Source organism: Triturus cristatus, chromosome 1_1, assembly GCF_964204655.1.
Source record: "Triturus cristatus chromosome 1_1, aTriCri1.1, whole genome shotgun sequence".
In the NCBI taxonomy this organism is placed as follows: domain Eukaryota; kingdom Metazoa; phylum Chordata; class Amphibia; order Caudata; family Salamandridae; genus Triturus; species Triturus cristatus.
In genome coordinates, this window is record NC_140579.1 from 27,926,608 (window position 1) to 27,944,854 (window position 18,247).

Sequence of the window (18,247 nt, forward strand, 5' to 3'; positions counted from 1 at the left end):
GTCCACGGGAAGGGGGGGAGCAAGCGGAAAGTAGGAGAACTTGTTCACATGCAAATGTAGTTAGGACAAAAAGCATTTCACACCAGATGTGCTTCGTGAGCTAATCACATCGCGGCCCCCACCTATTCAGTGATCTGTCGTGGACCTGCCTACATTGAAAAGCACATCTCCATGAATATATGAGCACACAAGGTCAAAAAGATTACAGAGCGCAGAGGGGGTAAATGAGATGTACATGAGAAACATAAAGTGCATGAGGGCATTTGCCAGAACATATGGGGAGAGAAGCAAAGAGCTAAAAAACACATGCACACACATGAAGTACTTAATAACAAGTAAAAACAATATGCCTAAAAGTGAGTAGTGGCTGGAGAGAAGTCTGCTAATCCGAGAGATTGTAAAGAGGCGAAGCTCCAGAGGAGCGATACACATAAGATGGAAAAGCTGGTACAAGGAAAGCTACTGAATAAGAAACAAAGAAATTAATGACAACAAAGGCAACCGATGACCACAGTATATTTTTGCCAGCAAATAGCGTGCGCTGCTCAGTAAGCTAGGCCTTAAAATGAAATAGCAGTGATTTTTCAGTGTATTGTGGATATGGTTAAGGGCTAGGTCAGCAGTTGGTTATATGGTATGAGATGGGGCTAGGTAAGAGTAACGGTTAGGGTTAAGGACTTGAGTTATGGGTGGGTAAATTATTGGAAAGTTGATGGTTATTATAAGGGATGACGTTAGGGTTGTGGGAAGGAATGGGTGTAGGGTGTAGGGTGAGGCATAGGAACAGAGTCAGGCTATGTTAGGGATTAATTAGGGTTAGGATTTGAATAAGGGGTAATGAGCAGTTAAAGTTGGGGTTGGAGTATGGGTTTGGGGTAATTGCCTTTTTCAGTGAATACAATTTCGTAACATCTGCCTGTACAGTATACCTTTTTAATTGTAAACCTTGATTGTTGATCTAAATGTGTCTATTTTCTGCTTGTGTTCACACTTAGCTGTATTTTTTTTGTAGAGTGGAGATGGGCCCGCAGATTTGCAGGTAACTAAAGACTGCTCTTCCTTTTGATCTCTTACTTCTTAATTCTCTTTGATTTCTTCATGTTTCGGAATGTTTGCAGTGAGCTGCATCTAAAAGTCTCTCTGTGTCTTGATATCATTCCTATATTATAAAGTGCTGCGCGTCAAAGGCTCTCTGCTGTTAGTCAGGTGGATTCTTTCTTCCTCTTCTGTTATTTTCCTTGCTTTGGCAATAGAGCACAGTAGAACATAGATCAGCTCTTCGGGAGAGAACGGACAATCAGTCCTGCTGCTGGGGTCTGCAACATGCTGTGATCTGTGCCTCTGCTGGGTTCTGTTGAACTTCTGGGATCTGTTGCAGCCCATGCACTGCTGCGGCCTGCACTTGCTGCTGGGATTGGCAGCCCTGCTGGAGCCTGCACTGATGATGGGGTCTGTAGTACTGATGGGGACTGCACTGATGCTGGGACCTGGATTGATGCTGGAGTCTGAAGCACCTCTTATGTCTGCAGCGATACTGGGATTTGCAGCACTGCTGGATCCTGTAGCACTGCTGATGTCTATCTGGCTGCTGCGGTTTGCACAACTGCTAGATTCTGCAGTGCTGGAGCCTGCACTGATGATGGGGTCTGTAGCACTGATGGGGACTGCACTGATGCTGGGACCTGGATTGATGCTGGAGTCTGAAGCACCTCTTATGTCTGCAGCGATACTGGGATTTGCAGCACTGCTGGATCCTGTAGCACTGCTGATGTCTATCTGGCTGCTGCAGCCTGCACTTGCTGCTGGGATTGGCAGCACTGCTGGAGCCTGCACTGATGATGGGGTCTGTAGTACTGATGGGGACTGCACTGATGCTGGGACCTGGATTGATGCTGGAGTCTGAAGCACCTCTTATGTCTGCAGCGATACTGGGATTTGCAGCACTGCTGGATCCTGTAGCACTGCTGATGTCTATCTGGCTGCTGCGGCCTGCACTTGCTGCTGGGATTGGCAGCACTGCTGGAGCCTGCACTGATGATGGGGTCTGTAGTACTGATGGGGACTGCACTGATGCTGGGACCTGGATTGATGCTGGAGTCTGAAGCACCTCTTATGTCTGCAGCGATACTGGGGTTTGCAGCACTGCTGGATCCTGTAGCACTGCTGATGTCTATCTGGCTGCTGGGGTTTGCACAACTGCTAGATTCTGCAGTACTGCTGGAGTCTGCTGTGCTCAGTGACGTAGCAATACCTACTGCCACCCGGGGCCTCCCCTAAATTTGCTGCCCGGTACAGATAAGAGCGGGTGGTGACAGCAGATGGACATCTTGTTCTCAGGGGCTGGTGGTCGACAGACTTGACTTGCTAAACTCCGCCACCCCAAAAAGAGTGCTGCCTGGGGCTCCCCTTCCAGATACGCCACTGGCTGTGCTACTCGGATTTGCAGCCTGGCTGGGCTGTTGACTGTTGCTGAAGTCTTCACTGCTGTGTTATATTCTCGAGTTACGTCCATGTAGCAAGGCAGCTTACTCCTTACATTGTCCTAGAAAATAACATTTCAGCAGTGAACTTTTGCACACATTTTTCATGCACGGCAATGTTGTATTAGTTTCTCTGAAACTACTCTGTTTACACTTCAAGCTTCACACAACATTATCACGATGCCTTGAACATCATGTACTAGGCCTCTCTATGCACTAGATACAAAAGTCGTCCTATCTTCATCTGTGGCGACAGCACTATCTACATATCCATAACATCACTAATCCAGCGCGCACATGGCGAAGGCTGCTTTTTATTATAAATAATAGGCATCCCGATAGATTGGTAGAGGAGACGCTTCTGCTGACACCGAAGCCCCTTGCATGCTGAGAAATCACCACGCACCAGTCTGACATTCCGTGAGAGGTGTCCAACTCAAGACCAAGACGGGGTCCTTCACACTCTCCCATCAGGTAATGGGGTTGGATCGTCCCTAAGGGGGTTCTTGGCTCTACACCTACATACACTCAAGCTACACATAGGGTAGGGTCCACATCATAGGAGTACGTTAGATTACTATTTTGCATATATGCCTGCATATATTCATTGCTTCAGCAACATGGTAGAAATATATCTACTGTTCACTCTTTTGGTGCTTGCAATCTCTTTTACTTGCTTCTGTCTTCTAATCATTGCAGCACATGTATTTTATCCAAGAATAATTTTGGTTCAATAAATATATTGAAAACGTCCCACTGTGTATTCGCTGTATATTTCTCGAGAACAATTAAGCATGAGTGACTGAGCAAAAGGTTCTGTACTGTTTCCACGATCCCTTAGTGTTCAGGGTTGTCATGTTCAGTGGTTGCCATTAACTGTTTGCTCCCTGGTAGGTATGGGGGGCCTAGACTAGCACTGTGAGCTTGCTTGTCTTGTTGTGTAGTTCCTATAGTACCCATGCAGGACCTGCACGTTTGGATAACATAAACTGTAGGTTTGGTGGCAGACTAATTCTGAGCACCCCCACCGAGAATGTTAGCCTGTTTGCAAATAGCTAGCTCACAGTGCCACTAGAATCTCCTCTTGGCGGGGAGAGAATAGTTTCTGGCAACCTTAGATCATGACAACCCTAATCCCTCAGAATTGTGGAAACAATATACTACTTTTCGCTCGGTCACTTGTGCTTACTGATTATGTCTCAGAGAGGTACACAAAAGAAACAGTCGGGCGTGTTACAATAAGAATTTATTGCACAGTTGTTCTTCTCGTGTAAAATATATGAGCTGTAACAATCATTAGACAGTAGCAGAGATATATTATTAGCAGTGCTATCATTTTGCAATAAGCATGAATAGCTACATGGATATAAAATGCATGATAAAAGTGCGCGTACTCCTACAATGCCTATCTAAATGTACCTAAGTGCACCTAGCATGTGAGTAGGTGTCTAGAGCCAAGAATCCCTCTAGTATTTAGTCGAACCCCATTACCTGCAGTGAGAAATGTAGGAGCCATTTCTGGTCTTGAGTTGAACACCCTGCAAGGGATGTTCAGACCACTGTCAGCTGGAGCGTCTGCATGCAGGAGCCTCAGTGTCTCTGGCCAGTGTGTTGGCCTGGAAGTCTCAGTTCCCTCTGCCTAACATTAGTAAGAGGTGCTATATTTATACTAAATGTATCTAAGGCTTCTTTGTCCCTTGTTGCTTGTATTAGCCTTGGTTGGATGTGAGGATGACTTATGGGATGAACCGTGTACGTAGATGTGGGGAGGAAGGTGGTGTAGCCCCAGCCTGGTTTTCAAGTAACTTTATGAATATTCATTCATACTGTGTAAACAGAAAGATAAGGTCATAGAACACCGTTGTTCAGGGAAAAACCCTCCTTCTGCTCCCAGGCCTAGAACTAGGTAAAAGGTTCAGTCCATAAAAGGTGTTCACTCCTTAAGAGGCTTGTTTCTGCTTAATATAGGGGAGGTGATGTAGGTGAAGGGGTATGATGGTACCTGGGCCTATATTAGGGTACCTATATGAAACATAACAGTCTATAGGCCAACATATCCTATGGGGGTGTCCGGAATCAGTCTACGCACCAAGCCCTTAATTTATGTTGTTCAAACAATGTGCAGATCCTTCGGATTAGCAGAAACTATACGACATGGCGCCGCCAACGTTAGTGGCACTTATTTAACGGTCGAATCTGAGTATTTCAGTCATGCTTTCTCAGAGACCCCTACTCACATTAAAGTAGAGACATCCGTAGTGGGAAAAGGGAAACCGCCTCAGCCGAGTAGGTACGTCCTATGTATTGGCTGAAGGCTTTATCATGCTTGAAGGATTAAAGAATATTCTCATATTGTACAAACCGAATCTCAAGAATTTCATTTTCATAAAAAATATATTTTTCTTTTTACAATGACCGAACATGGTGACGGTGTTGAAGTACAAGTAGCTACTCTAAATATTTCTGAAAATTGCAGTTGCTGTGAAATGAATACAACACAAGGTGGAGATGTTACCTTCGTGGTTGAGGCACACAAAGCATTCAGGACTGAGGTATTCTATTCTTGGGTCAGATTTCCAGCTGCAGACGCACGCAAACAATTGTTTCACACTTAAAGTGAAGATGAGATACCAGATGAATACTTTCCATACGTGGACATAGAAGTCCTGTTAACTTACCAAGAACACAAAAATTGGTTTAAAGGCACCCTCCCCCACACTGTAGAAAATGTGAGACTCGGTCCGCTCAGTAAAGGAGTGGCCTGGCCGGTCTTAGCTTCGTATACACCACACCCATACATTCACAAGTTAGAAGCAGCAGAAATGTGCACACGACACGAAGATTTGGTGACAATTTACAGAACTCTTACACAATACATAATGCTAACACTTATAGTTCAACCTGGGAGGGCTTCCCAGGCTGCACAACCTCAATTAAATACTACGGGTATTAGCCCTGGAAGGCTGAACGCCGTAATGGGAAGAATTCCCACCAATAGGGAAAAAGTACTGTTCTGGACAGCACAAGAAATAGCACAGGTTGAAGCGGTTTTTCCCCATACAGGCCCACAGGAGAAACACAGAATTCTCAAAATCTACTTGCCAATGGGGGTGCTCCCCCGATACAAGATTGTACCACTTGGGGAACAGTCTTTGGTGCTGTTTACACCAGAACACATGGTACCCCCTCAATAGCGGTAATACCAGATGTATTGAAACAAATACAGAATGAGTACGGGGCAGAACGTGCCCTGGACTAAGGGATGAAAGTAATAGGCAATTTTGCCCAAGTTTCTGCAATTATGTTAAGCAGCATAAAAGGGGAGGCAGCCGCAATGTCTATACGCCAACGCTTGAGGGTATTTAACTCCTATACAACAAGAGAGGGAGTTACTGAAGATTATTGCGGAAACATGCGCTTCCCTGGGAAGAGATAATCTGGGAGCCAGACCTGGGAAACCAGTGGTTTAGGGTAATTCTGAAAAGGATAACTCTAAGCAAGCACCCAATTCTTTTAAAAAGAAATGGGATATTAAAAAATTATTAAACAAGACAAACAACAATCACGGAGTGGGTCTCTTCAACAGGGGCACACTGAAAAGAGATACAATCTCAGATAACATTAAAAAGCCTGACAGATATCAGGATAATGATACACGTTCTGCTCGTTCCTTCCAGGAACAATCTGAAAAATGCTTAGAGAGAGAAGGACGATCAGTGCAAAGATAAAAAGAGTGAACCATCCAAAAAGGGAGACACATCGCACTTCAGACTTCATTATCAAACAAGAAGATAAACAAAAATCTACAAAACCTCAATTTAAAAATAAAAAGCAGCAGGGACTAAGATCAGAGATGCCCAAGCTGCTGAGTAATCTGCTTCTGAACAGGGAATGGGCAGTGACAATGCTGGACAGCACGGCAGGAGTCACAATAGCTCGCTAGAATATGATAGAGCTTCTGGAAGTAGTAGCGCTGAGTGAATATATCACAGTGGAAACACCTGATAAGAGAGTGAGTGTCCCACATCGTTTACATGGAATAATGCTTCAGATAGAAGGGGACATACAAAGAGAAGTGAAGGGTCTCTTTTGGGAGGATCTGACACATGGTTACGACATTCTTTTGGCTGAAAAGGTTTAGCCACCTGAGTTCGTAATAGATTGCCCAATGGGGGAGAAGTAATTTTACCTGCTTTCTCCAACCTCATAGTAGAATCAGTTAAACGCGCCGGAGTGGGCATCAGCTTTAGCACCTGCTCTATACCGATATCATGTTGGGTGGGATGATGAGTCTCCTCATCACGAGATCCCATTAAAAACTATCCCTCAACCGCAGAGACAGTACCCAATCAAACATGAAGCAAAGAAACAAGTCAGAGAAATCTTAAATCAAGTTGAGTAGCAGGGTGTAATAGAGATTTGCACCTCATCTATGAATAATCCTTTGTTCCCTTAATAAAACCAGACAATTCATATTGTTTAGTCTTAGATTACAGACATTTAAATGCAGCCATACACTCATTTGCAGTATAGAATGCACACAGTGCCGCACTGATGCATAACATTGTGCGGAAAAGTACAAAACAACACTAGACATCTCAAATGTTTTTTTCTGCCAAAATATAGCCCCTGGAAGCAGATATTTGACTGCATTTTTAACTTTAGGGTCTCAGTTTTCAATTTTGACGTTTACCACAAGGGTATAAGTAAAATCGGGATCACCTGAGGACCCTTGTCCACCGAAGTTGTTCAAAACAGTCATCCCAATGATAGAAGCGGAGGTGTTGTCCCTACTAAATCTGTTGTTGGCGACAGGAAGTGTACCACAGAAGTTCAAGGAATCCTTGGTGATCCCGTTGCTGAAAAAGGCAGGGGCGGACACCAAGATCCTTAAAAATGTCAGACCTATTTCCAGACTCCCCTTCCTGGCTAAAGTTCTTGAACAACATGTACTCAGAGTCCTTTCTTCTTTCATTGAATAACATCAGCCGCTACACACTCGGCAAGCCGGGTTCAGGGCGCACAACAGCACTGAATTGGTGATGCTTTCAGTGCTGGATGACCTGCGGCTTGCAACTGATAAGAAGACCCCCTCAGCCCTAATCCTATTGGACCTCTCAGCTGCATTTGACACAGTGAATCACATACAGTTGTTAGCCCGTGTCCGGCGGCTGGGAGTCACTGGGAAGGTCCTCCAGTGGATTACGTCCTTCCTGGAGAATCGGTCTCAAAGAGTCCAATTATGAGATTGCACTTCTATGCAGGGCAACCTACAATGGGGGGTCCCACAGGGCTCCGCGTTTTCCTCTCTGCTTTTTAATATTTACTTCAGCCTCTGATCGATGCACTGGCCAAAACAGACTGTCAGGTGTTTAATTACGCTGATGACACTCAATTAATTGTGCGAATCGACAACTTCCCTGACTCACAGCTCTCACTTCAGTGAAGACAGCTGAAATGCCAGTAACCGGTCCTAGGAAGCTTGTTTCTGGTCCAGGGAAGACATGGCTTGGCAGTTCGGGCTGGACTGTTCCCATGAGGCACAGGGTCAGACTGATTTGCATATGGCCATGTCTGAACTGGGGTGGCAGAGTGGGCTAAAGAGCGGTGATGGATTAAACCCAGATCAGTTGACTGGGGGTGAGTGTTTGCAATGTTCAACACTCCGTCCATCATTTCCTTTGGTTTTTGCTTTGTCCGCCATAAGTTGGCAGGGTATGCTCAGACGTGAGTCCCTTGCTCACTTTGCCACTGGATTCAAGCAAGCCTGGCTGAAGACGGCTGAAATGCCAGAAACCGGTCCTAGGAAGCTTGTTTCCGGTCCAGGGAAGACATGGCTTGGCAGTTCGGGCTGGACTGTTCCTTTTTTTTTTTTCAAAATTCTTTATTGTTTTTAAAACAAAGACATCCCCAACCCACCCCCCACCCCTTCTTAGACAAAATATTTCATTGTGGTATATATACATATGTAGATTCGGTACAAAATTCGATGTCATTTACAGTTTTGTCCATTGGGTTAAAGGATCCCATATCTCTAATCCTTTTAGTCTTTTATTTTTGCCCTTTCTTCTATATATAGCTAATTCCAGACTATGTGTCGCTAACATTCGATATCGCCATTGTTGAAACACTGGTGGTGTTGGATCTAGCCATGCCGAGGCAATACATAATCTTAGAATTGACATTGAGATAAATATTAACCCTTTTGTTTCATTTGGTCGATTGTTATCATCAATGCCCAGCAAGATTTCCCCCACAGAGATTTCAATTTTAGTATAAAAGATTTCAGATAAAAAGTCAGAAATATCTTTGATCAACCCCTGTAAGGTGTTACAAGTGGCAAATATATGTATAATATCTGCTTTGTAGAGATTGCATCTAGGGCATCTTGTTCCCATTCCGGTCCACCATTTTGATATTCTACTAGGTGTGTAATATAACAAAAAGAATGTTTTATAGTACTGTGCTTGTAGTGTGGTGGACATTAATAGTATTTGAGAAAGTTCAAATGATTTAATCACTGTGGTGGCCGGCATATCTAAGGTTTCTTGCCATTTTAGATAATATTTATCCATATCATCCGGACATAGGCCCAGGAGGTGATTGTATATTTCTCCTATTTTAGTCCACTTTCCTTGATTCACAAATTCTATACATTGGATCTTTTCAAATTTCGATCTGCCACCTCCTTTTCTTGAAATAAAGTCCCTGATTTGAAGATATTTGAAAAAGTCTCTATAGCTCATCATATATTCTTTTCTAATTTCTTCGAAGGATTTTATTCCTGTAGATGTAAAAAAACAACCCAGGTGCGTAATCCCTGCTTCTATCCACCTTTTCATATATATGTCTCTAAATAGCTCCGGTAGGTTATTGTTATCTAATAATAGTGTATAGTAGGAAAGCCTTCCGATCCCCAATATTTTACGAATATTACTCCATGCTTTATGTATTCCTAGGAGGGTTTTAAATCGTACTTTTTTATAGTAACTGTCGTATATGTGTAACCAGAGATACCCTCTGGTTTTTTCCCCTAATATTAGTTCTTGTGGTGTTGGGATTCCGTTGATTGGTCTATTTCCTTGGGTAATGGATAGTAGCTCTCTACAGTATGTCATTATAGTTGACCAATAGTAAAGTTGAATATTTGGCAGAGAGAGTCCCCCCCTGTCCTTTGATAGTGATAGAAATTTGGATGATCTACGGGATCTCTTGTATCCCCAGATAAATTGCGAAAATATATTGTCAATGCATTTAAAACATTGTGGTTGAAAATCAAGACAGATGGTTCTAAATAGATATAAGAATTTGGGCAAATAAATCATTTTAATCATGTTGCACCTACCTATAATAGATAGATGAAGATTATTTAATCTTCTTAAATCTTTGTCTGTTCGTTGTATTAGTGGATCAAGATTAATTTGAATAAGATTGTCTAGTTTCGCTGTAATATTAACCCCTAAGTATATGGCATTATCCACTACTCGAGTGTCATTTATTTTAAGAATATTGTTAAGCACAATCTGTGTTTTGTTTTGGTTCAGCTTATATCCCGAGATCTTGCCAAACATTTCAGCCTCCCTTTCTATAGCCTGAATAGAAGCTGTAGGGTTTGTCGTTACCACCGCTATGTCATCTGCAAAGACAAGTGTTTTAGTTTCTATATCTCGTATCTTGATTGGGTTAATTATAGTATTATTTTCGAGTCTATTGATAAATGGATCAATAAATAGTGCGAATAGTAGAGGAGAGCATGGGCACCCCTGTCTTGTTCCTCTAGTTATATTGAATTTTTCAGAGGCAGATCCATTTACCATGACTACCCCATAAGGTTTGATATACATCATTTGAATTGCCTTGATAAAGGTTGCCCCTAGTCCAGCTCTTGACATGACTGACCAGAGGTAGGTCCAGGAGACCCTATCAAATGCCTTTTCAGCGTCTAGTAGTATAAGCGCCATAGGGTCTCCCGATACCTCAGTCATGTCAAACAAGGTAATTACTCTTTGTATGTTATCCACGATGGATCTTCCGGGTATAAACCCATGCTGTTGGAGAGACACAATGTAAATTGATACTTGTATAGCGCACTACTCACCCGCAAGGGTCTCAAGGCGCTTGTACGAATGCCGCTGTGGAACCCATCCTGGCTTTTCCTGTGAGGCGTCCACTCCTGGACACCCCCAAGGTGGAGGCCAGGCATCCTTAGCGTTGTGGGGGCCGTTGTGGAGATTAAGCAAGCTATTGCCCAGAGTTGCAGAGTGGGACTCCATGATTGGAATGGCACCGAGGCGAGAATTTTCAGGTCCGTGGAATTTGAGCCCAAGACCCGCCAAGGCGGGGAATTGAACCCTGGTCCCGGGCTAGACCTCTGCATCAGGGTCTGCCGCTCTAATCATTGAGCCACACTTCTCCACAATCTTATTGATGATCGGAGCTAAGCGACTAGCTAGTAGTTTTGAGTATATTTTGGAGTCGCCATTGATCAAGGTGATAGGGCGATACGATCCGAGTTCTTGGGCCTCCTTATTTTTTTCAAAAAGACGACAATTTTTGCATTGGACCATGACTGGGGGGGCCGTTCTCCTTGAAAGACGTGAATAAATAGATCAGTTAGAATTCTCTTTAGGGGTCCACTGAAGGAGATATAAAATTCTGTAGGGATTCCATCGGTTCCAGCTGCCTTTCCATTTGTCAAGTTGTTCATAGATAATAGTATTTCATCCCAGAATGGTAGGTGGCTAAGGCTATCTAAATCCTCTTGTTCTATCTTAGTAATAGAGAGTTGATCTAGATATTCGTCGATCTTATCTTGTTGTTTACCCTCTTCCTTATATAGCTCTTGATAGTATATTTGAAATGCATGTTTTATCTTATTTATATTCGTTGTGGGTCCCTCTCTTGGATCATTTATTTCTTTTATTATATTGGCAGAGTTTTTTTGTCTGGCTTGTACCGCAAGTTGGTGCCCTACTTGTTCACTTAATTCATATACTGATTCTCTATTTAGTGTTGCTTTAATTATTACTTTCTCAGTATAGATATCTATAATAGCATTTTTAGCTATTGCCACCTGACTTATTTGATCTTTAATATCTTCTCCTATTTGTACGGCCATTGCTAGGTGTTCCTCAGCGTTTGTTAGAATATTATGGAGAGTCTCCATATGTTCTTTTGCCCTCCTATTGTTATTAAATGAAAACCGAATGGATTCCCCTCTAATTCCAGCCTTCAGGGCATCCCACACTACCTCAATCGTGGTGCTACCAAGGTTGTCCTCCAAAAATTCGGGTATCCATCTATTCATATGCTGAGAGAACTCTTTGTTCAATAGCAGTGCTCTTTCGAATGTCCATTTTTGTAACTCCCTACCCATTTCTTCTTTCTCTAAATTAAGAATTAGGGGGTTATGGTCTGACAGGACTCTTGGCAATTTGTCTATTGAGTAATTTTCTATCAAAGAACCAGATATCAGCATATAATCTAATCTAGAATGTTTTAGATGGGGATTAGAAAAAAAAGTAAAGCCAGGGTCATCAGGATGTTTAATTTGCCAACAGTCTATTAAGCCATGTGTTTCACACATCTCTTTAAAGGCCTTATATACTTTTGGTTTCCTACCCTTACAGGTGTATCTGGGGTCTGTTGACCAGTTGCATGGAAGATTCAGGTTAAAATCCCCACAAATGATTATTGGCAGTGGCCGTTGTACCAGTTCATTAGAGACATTTTCCAAAACACTTGGATCGTCACTAATATTGCCATAGATAGTACACAGAGTTATTTTATTACCATTCCCCTGTGTACATTCTGTAATTGCCCAGCATCCTTGATTGTCAGCTATCGATTTGGAAAATTGTATCTCGCCCCCTTTATATAAGATTGCCACTCCTCGTGTTTTTGATCCTTGCATTGAGGCTGTGATTAGTTTATATCCCAGTGTATTTAGGAGGTGCTGCTGTGAGCCTTCGATATGTGTCTCTTGAAGACATATAATATTGGCCCTTGTTGTTTGTAGTCCTATCGCCACCCTTTTCTTTTGTTTTGGTCATTAAGGCCACATACATTCATAGAAATAATTTTTAGCCTTGCCATATATACATGGTTTTCTTTTTTCCCTTTTTAGTAATTTTATCTAATGCAGTTTTCAGTTGTATATTCAGAAGCATATGTAAAAAAATGTATAGTTCATCTTTGAACCTTTGGATTACTTCCCTCTTTAAAGTTAACTTCCCATTTTTGTCTGAGATAGCTCTCCTCCACCCATGACCCCCCCCCCCGCAAATACCTCCCCCACCACCCAAGGTGGCAATCTGGTTCAGAAGGAACTAGTGTGATGACGTCTGTGTAGACGCGTGCCCGAGTCCCGTTCTCCCCCTCAGTCCCATTCCACCCAACTAGATCTGTAAATATACATATTATAGAACGTTTTTTCCCTCAGCCCTCTAGGTTTTTTGAGCTATATCTTCCAATTTCGATCAAAGTTTTACATATCACAATTTACGTGATTGATATAGTGTCGCTACATACAGTCTACAAGGTCCATTCTAGGATTTTAGTCCAGTACTTTTCAGTTTTTGGTTGGACCTTTATATTTACCCTTCTGGAAATCTTTTAGTTCGTTTAAATATGTTTGAGCCTGGATTTCCAAGATAAATGTCCGTGTGGTGCCATTGATAATAATCTTTAGTCGTGCTGGATTTTGTAGGTACACTGTCGCACCTATTTGTTGAAATGGTGAAAAGAGCTGGCGTATCCGCCATCTTCGTTCCACTGTTGCGTGGGCAAAGTCAGGTCGACTAAAGAAGGAATAGCCATTGTATTCCCTTTTTCTATTTGGTCTTGCAAGATCAAAAACTGATTGGCGTAATAAAAAATTACCAAAGTAAATTAGCATGGCTCGCGGATATTGTTCTGATGTTTGTTGGCGTTTTGGGAGGTTTAGAGGAAAGCGATGTGCCTGTTGGATCTCCCGATCCCATTCCCATGTTTGTAACTCTGGGAATGTTTCTTTAAGAAGTGTCACAATATATGCCCGTGGGTCATTTCCTTCTACTCCTTCAGGAATTCCCAGCAGGCGTAGATTGTTCCGCCGTGCCCTGTTTTCCTGATCTTCCACTTTGAGCATGATGTCCTTGATAATGCCATCATGTTCTTGACTTTGTAATTGAAGGGATGAAACATCTTTTTCCATGGACTCAGTGCGTGCTTCCACCAAAGCCATACGATCCGATATTTCTGTGCAAGTACTGCCCACTTTCTTTAGTTCATCCTGTACTTTACGAATTGCTTCCTGATTTTTCCTGCTATCAGCTTTGATATCTCCATGGAGGCTTCTTATAGAGTTCAAGATATCTGTCATAGAAGGTTCATTGTTTTTTGTGGTGTGAACTTCTTTCTCTTCTCTTAGATGTCTCTCTATGGTTGTGTTGTTTTGTGAGCACAAGGTCCGATCTGAGGGAGTGGTGGTAGTATTTTTTGATGGTGATGGTGATGAATGGTTCCAGATGGGGCTATGATCTCTGTTACTATCACTCTCACTCTCGCTTTCTTTACCAGCAGTCCCTTCTGTCCGACAATGCTTGTTTGTCTTCTGTTTCCTCCGTTTATTCTTTTTCTTTAATTTTCTACCTCTCTCCTCAGGTTTTAGATCCCGCCTTAAACCATCATTTTTAGCAATTGTATCCGTGATGTTACGGTGATAATTGAGGCTGTTGCTTGACGTGGAGATCCCTGTCTCATATCTCTCAGAGTCATCAGTTGATATGGCAATTGCTGGGGCGAAATCGAGGGCTAGTGGATCAGCTGATGGACTAGCAGAGAGGTGCGTGCCATCCTCCTCTTCATCCTCATCCTCATCCTCATCTTCATTGTCATCTTCATTGTCATCCTCGTCTTTTCTCTTCATCACTAGGTTGGATGATATCCTGCTAAGGGGTTCTCCGGCCCCTCCAGCCTTAGTAAATGTGTTTTTTCTTGTCCCAGTATGGCTCTCATGTATCTTAGGGGTGATGATAAGGGATTCCTCTCCATGTGATTGGCTTATTGCTTGCAGCTTCACTGGTAATATAGGTCGTGTAGATGTTGTTTTTAAAGTTGTCTTTGATGATAACTTTGATAACTTTGATATCTTTGGTGTCTTTGATATCTTTGATGTTGCAGGCGTGAATCTATCTTTATCGGTCAGCGGATATACTGATACGACTTTGTCGGTCCCCTTTGAGGCGTCTATGCCGCTTTTCATGGCTATGGCTATGGCTGGTTGATCCTCGCCAGTACCTCTCTCTTGAGCCGTTATCTTACTACAAGTTTCAGATCCAGTTTCATGGGCCAATGGTTCCCTCCCGTATAGTGGTGTAAACACGTTGGTTATCAGGGTTTGTCTGTCTTTTCTCTGTTCGTTAGTGGATCGGGGGGTTGCACTTTTCATGCTCTTTATAATCTCCACTCTCTTTGCTCTTTTGATCGTTAGATCTTCTTTGCCATCAACTTTCCTCCTGTCCAGGCCATCATTTTCCCTTCTGTTCTTTGTGGCGCGTGTTTCCGGTCGCCTTGATTCTGACTCTGACTCTAGCTCTGGTTCTGGTTCTGACTCTGGCTCTAGCTCTGGTTCTGGCTCTGGCAGTGACAGTGGCATTGGCAGTGGTAGTAGCAGTGGCAGTGGCAGTGGCTGTGGCTGAGGTTGTTGTGTTTGCTGTTGTAGCCGTGGCTCTTGTAGCTGTTGTGGCTGCGATTAGGGCTCAAGGTGTGTTGATTGCTCTTCTTGTAAATATTGGCTGGCCCCCACTTGTGGTTTGAGCTTGCCTGCCCTTCCAGGATCTCTTCCGGTCATGACCAGTCGTCGCTCTCCCTGTATCACACCCCTGTAACAGAGTAGCCAGGCTCTGATTATCCCTGAGAAGCACAGTCCAGTTAATCTTGCCACTTCATACCCTCCATTGTATCTGAAGTCACGGTTACATTCTCTGTCGTTTTTTTTTTCTCCCCTCTCTCTCCCGCCCTTTCCGCTTTTTTCGCCGGTTGCTATGGAGACTGTCAAGCCGTTTCGTGTATCGAGTGAACGAGCACGTAGGCACTGCTTCTGTCCCCGCGTCCGGTGAGTACACGGAGATTGTTTCCCTCGCTTCCCTCGGCTACTGGAGTAGAGCTGGGGGATCGCGAAAACCCAGAAAGTATGTAGAGGGTTCACTATCTGGAGGGACTGCTGCTCTGGTTCTGGCATCAGCGCATGTAGTATATCGTGCATACCCAACGGTGAGCAGACGTGCAGGGCATGCGGGGCGTGCGGGGCAGTCAAGAAAGCTAGATCTGCTATGTTGTTATGTTGTTATGTTGTTATGTTCCCCGCTTGATTTTAGCTGGTTTTGCCTTTTCTTCAATTCCACTTTTCGTGCCTCGATATTGCCTCGATATTACTCGATATTCACTGCCCACTTTTGTCGCCAGAATAGAATAGCAGAGTAGAGGCCTCCTTCTCTAGCAAGCCAGCATCTTAAGCATATCTTAAGCACAGTATAGTACAGACTTACGGATTTAATGCTCGCATTAGCTCTTGTTAGTTTTTCCTTTTGACTTACTGTCTACGGTCGGCATGCTCACCAGTCCGACATCGATCCCCCTGAGGCGGGCCGAACTAGCTGGGCCAGGCTGCTGGGTTGCTGGGCCGCTGGGCTGCGGGGCTGGACTGCTCCGTTTCTCTCCCGTGTTGGGACCGCATAGAAGACCCTACCACTCAGCTCGCAGTTTTCAGCTCGAATTTCTCGAATTTCTCGAATTTCTCCAGTTCAATCATCTGGCTGTGTTGACGGGCATCTCAGGTACATCTCGGGTACACCGGGTATTCCGGGTATTCCGGGCTTATCGGGTCCGTTAGGCTGTAGGGTTTTCCGGGAGGAGGGGGAGACACACTGACAGCCTCTACTCAGCCGCCATCTTGCCCCTCGGGCTGGACTGTTCCCATGAGGCACAGGGTCAGACTGATTTGGGAAGTTATGCCAAGAGTGGCTAAAGACCTCAACACTTTCCCAGGTGAAACAACACTTGTCCCTTCTTTCTACTGACCTGGATCTCAGGAACTTTTTGCTAGATCCCAGAAACCCATGTCGAAAGCGCTTCTTGTATGGAATATACAACAAGCTAAAGAAGATTTCTCAGCAGGAATCTGCAGAGAGATTGCGTGAGATCGACCTGGTAAATATAGAAAAGGCTTTGGCTGTGGTTGACAATGGTATGACCACTTTATCATCCAGAATTTATTAACTGGGCAACATTGTGTCTTCTGCAATTGACATAATGTAGCAGGACATGTCTCTTTTACAACATGGACAGTCACAATTACGTTCCATCGGAAAACTGAGCTGGACGTTGCAAATACTATGCTCTGGCCACGTGCCCTGGCATTACATCAACAATACCAGTCTGTTTTCTGAATACGATCTGAAAGACAGATTACTATGGCATGCCGAGATGCAACATACACGATGTTGCATATTGAAAAATTAGACCAATTACCTTTTATCGTGGCTGAGACACCATCCACATATTGGATTATCCATGGTTATACCACCCAACCGGTCACGGCTTCCCAATTATAATCTTGTCTCTAATGCCGTTAGGTAGGCAGCTACGAAGCGCTAGGGGAAGGCTATGTGCACGAGTATTGGGAGTTTCCATTCCGGTTTAGATGCAGGAAAGGGGACACACAAGTTTTTCTTAGTGGTCCCGACTGTGAAGATGCTCTAAGCGGATCCTTAGTTTTCCAGGACATTACTCTTCACAGCGTATACAATGCTTCCATTGTGAACTTGTCATGTTATCTGAAGGGTTCCCCAGCTGTCATGATACGTCCGGTTTTCAAACTACTCTCGAATGGGAGCTACTTGATGCTGAATGATCAAGGTTGCTGTGGTATGGAACCGGGCATCCCTTATCTGGTGACAGTAAATTCCTCAGTCACTTGTTGTACACAAGTACTGTTTCCACCTGCCCACAAAATTAGGGAGGAAGCACTGTGACCTTTGATAAATGTTTCCAACATATGCTTTGATTCCCTTAGCAGACTAAAAGTCATGCTTTTTCAACAGAATATGGCCTTAACTTCGGCCAGAGAGACGTTTGATCTCCAGGTTGCAAGGTCCTTGTCTGAGATACAGACATTACTCCACACTAACTCCCCGCAGCAATTTGGGGAGCTAGTTCATCGAATCTTTAACATTTTTGATACTAAAGGAATAGTGCATTTGTTTTTTAAACGTGTCGGCTCTGAACTAGTTAGCACCGTTCAGACAATTTAGAGTTATTCCGTCATTCATACACTCCGTGCTGGGAAGCATTTTTGGAGGGCTCCCGCTTGTCCTGCTACTTTTGGCAGGAATCCTGATTTAAATTTTTCTGATCCGCAATGGACGTCCCAGTTCGATTCAGAATGGAGACAGCACTGCTTGTGTTACGATGCCCTGAGCACATGGTTCACACGTTTGGCACACTTCAACTTCGAGAACTGGATGAGCACTGGTTCTTGTCCTTCAGGCCTGTCTGGCATAACTACATACAACCTGTATTCTACTGGCTGCTTTGCGGTCACGGATGCGTATTAGACATATGCCTTGTGTTAGAATCCGGGGTCTCTGATTGGCGCAGGTAGGCACTTGCGACAAGCAGGGACCCTTTCCTCTAAGTCAGGGCAAAGGATTACTCGTGAAAAATAACCCCTGCTCACCCTCTAGGTAACGTGGCGCGAGCAGTCAGGCTAAATCCCAGAGTACATA

At 43.8% G+C, this 18,247-nt stretch overlaps 1 protein-coding gene across 3 annotated transcripts in view; it reads left to right on the forward strand.

The window, feature by feature from the left end:
• The window catches only part of LOC146869216 (E3 ubiquitin-protein ligase TRIM39-like), a 199,118-nt gene that overhangs the window by 137,245 nt on the left and 43,626 nt on the right, over nucleotides 1-18,247 (forward strand). For 2 of the 3 annotated variants that reach the window (XM_085643753.1, XM_085643905.1), the window contains one exon: nucleotides 1,013-1,039. The exons of the other annotated variant lie outside the window; for it this stretch is intronic. In XM_085643753.1, the coding sequence (XP_085499879.1) occupies nucleotides 1,013-1,039 (27 nt within the window). The remainder of the gene's footprint in view (nucleotides 1-1,012; nucleotides 1,040-18,247) is intronic. 3 annotated transcript variants of the gene reach the window in all.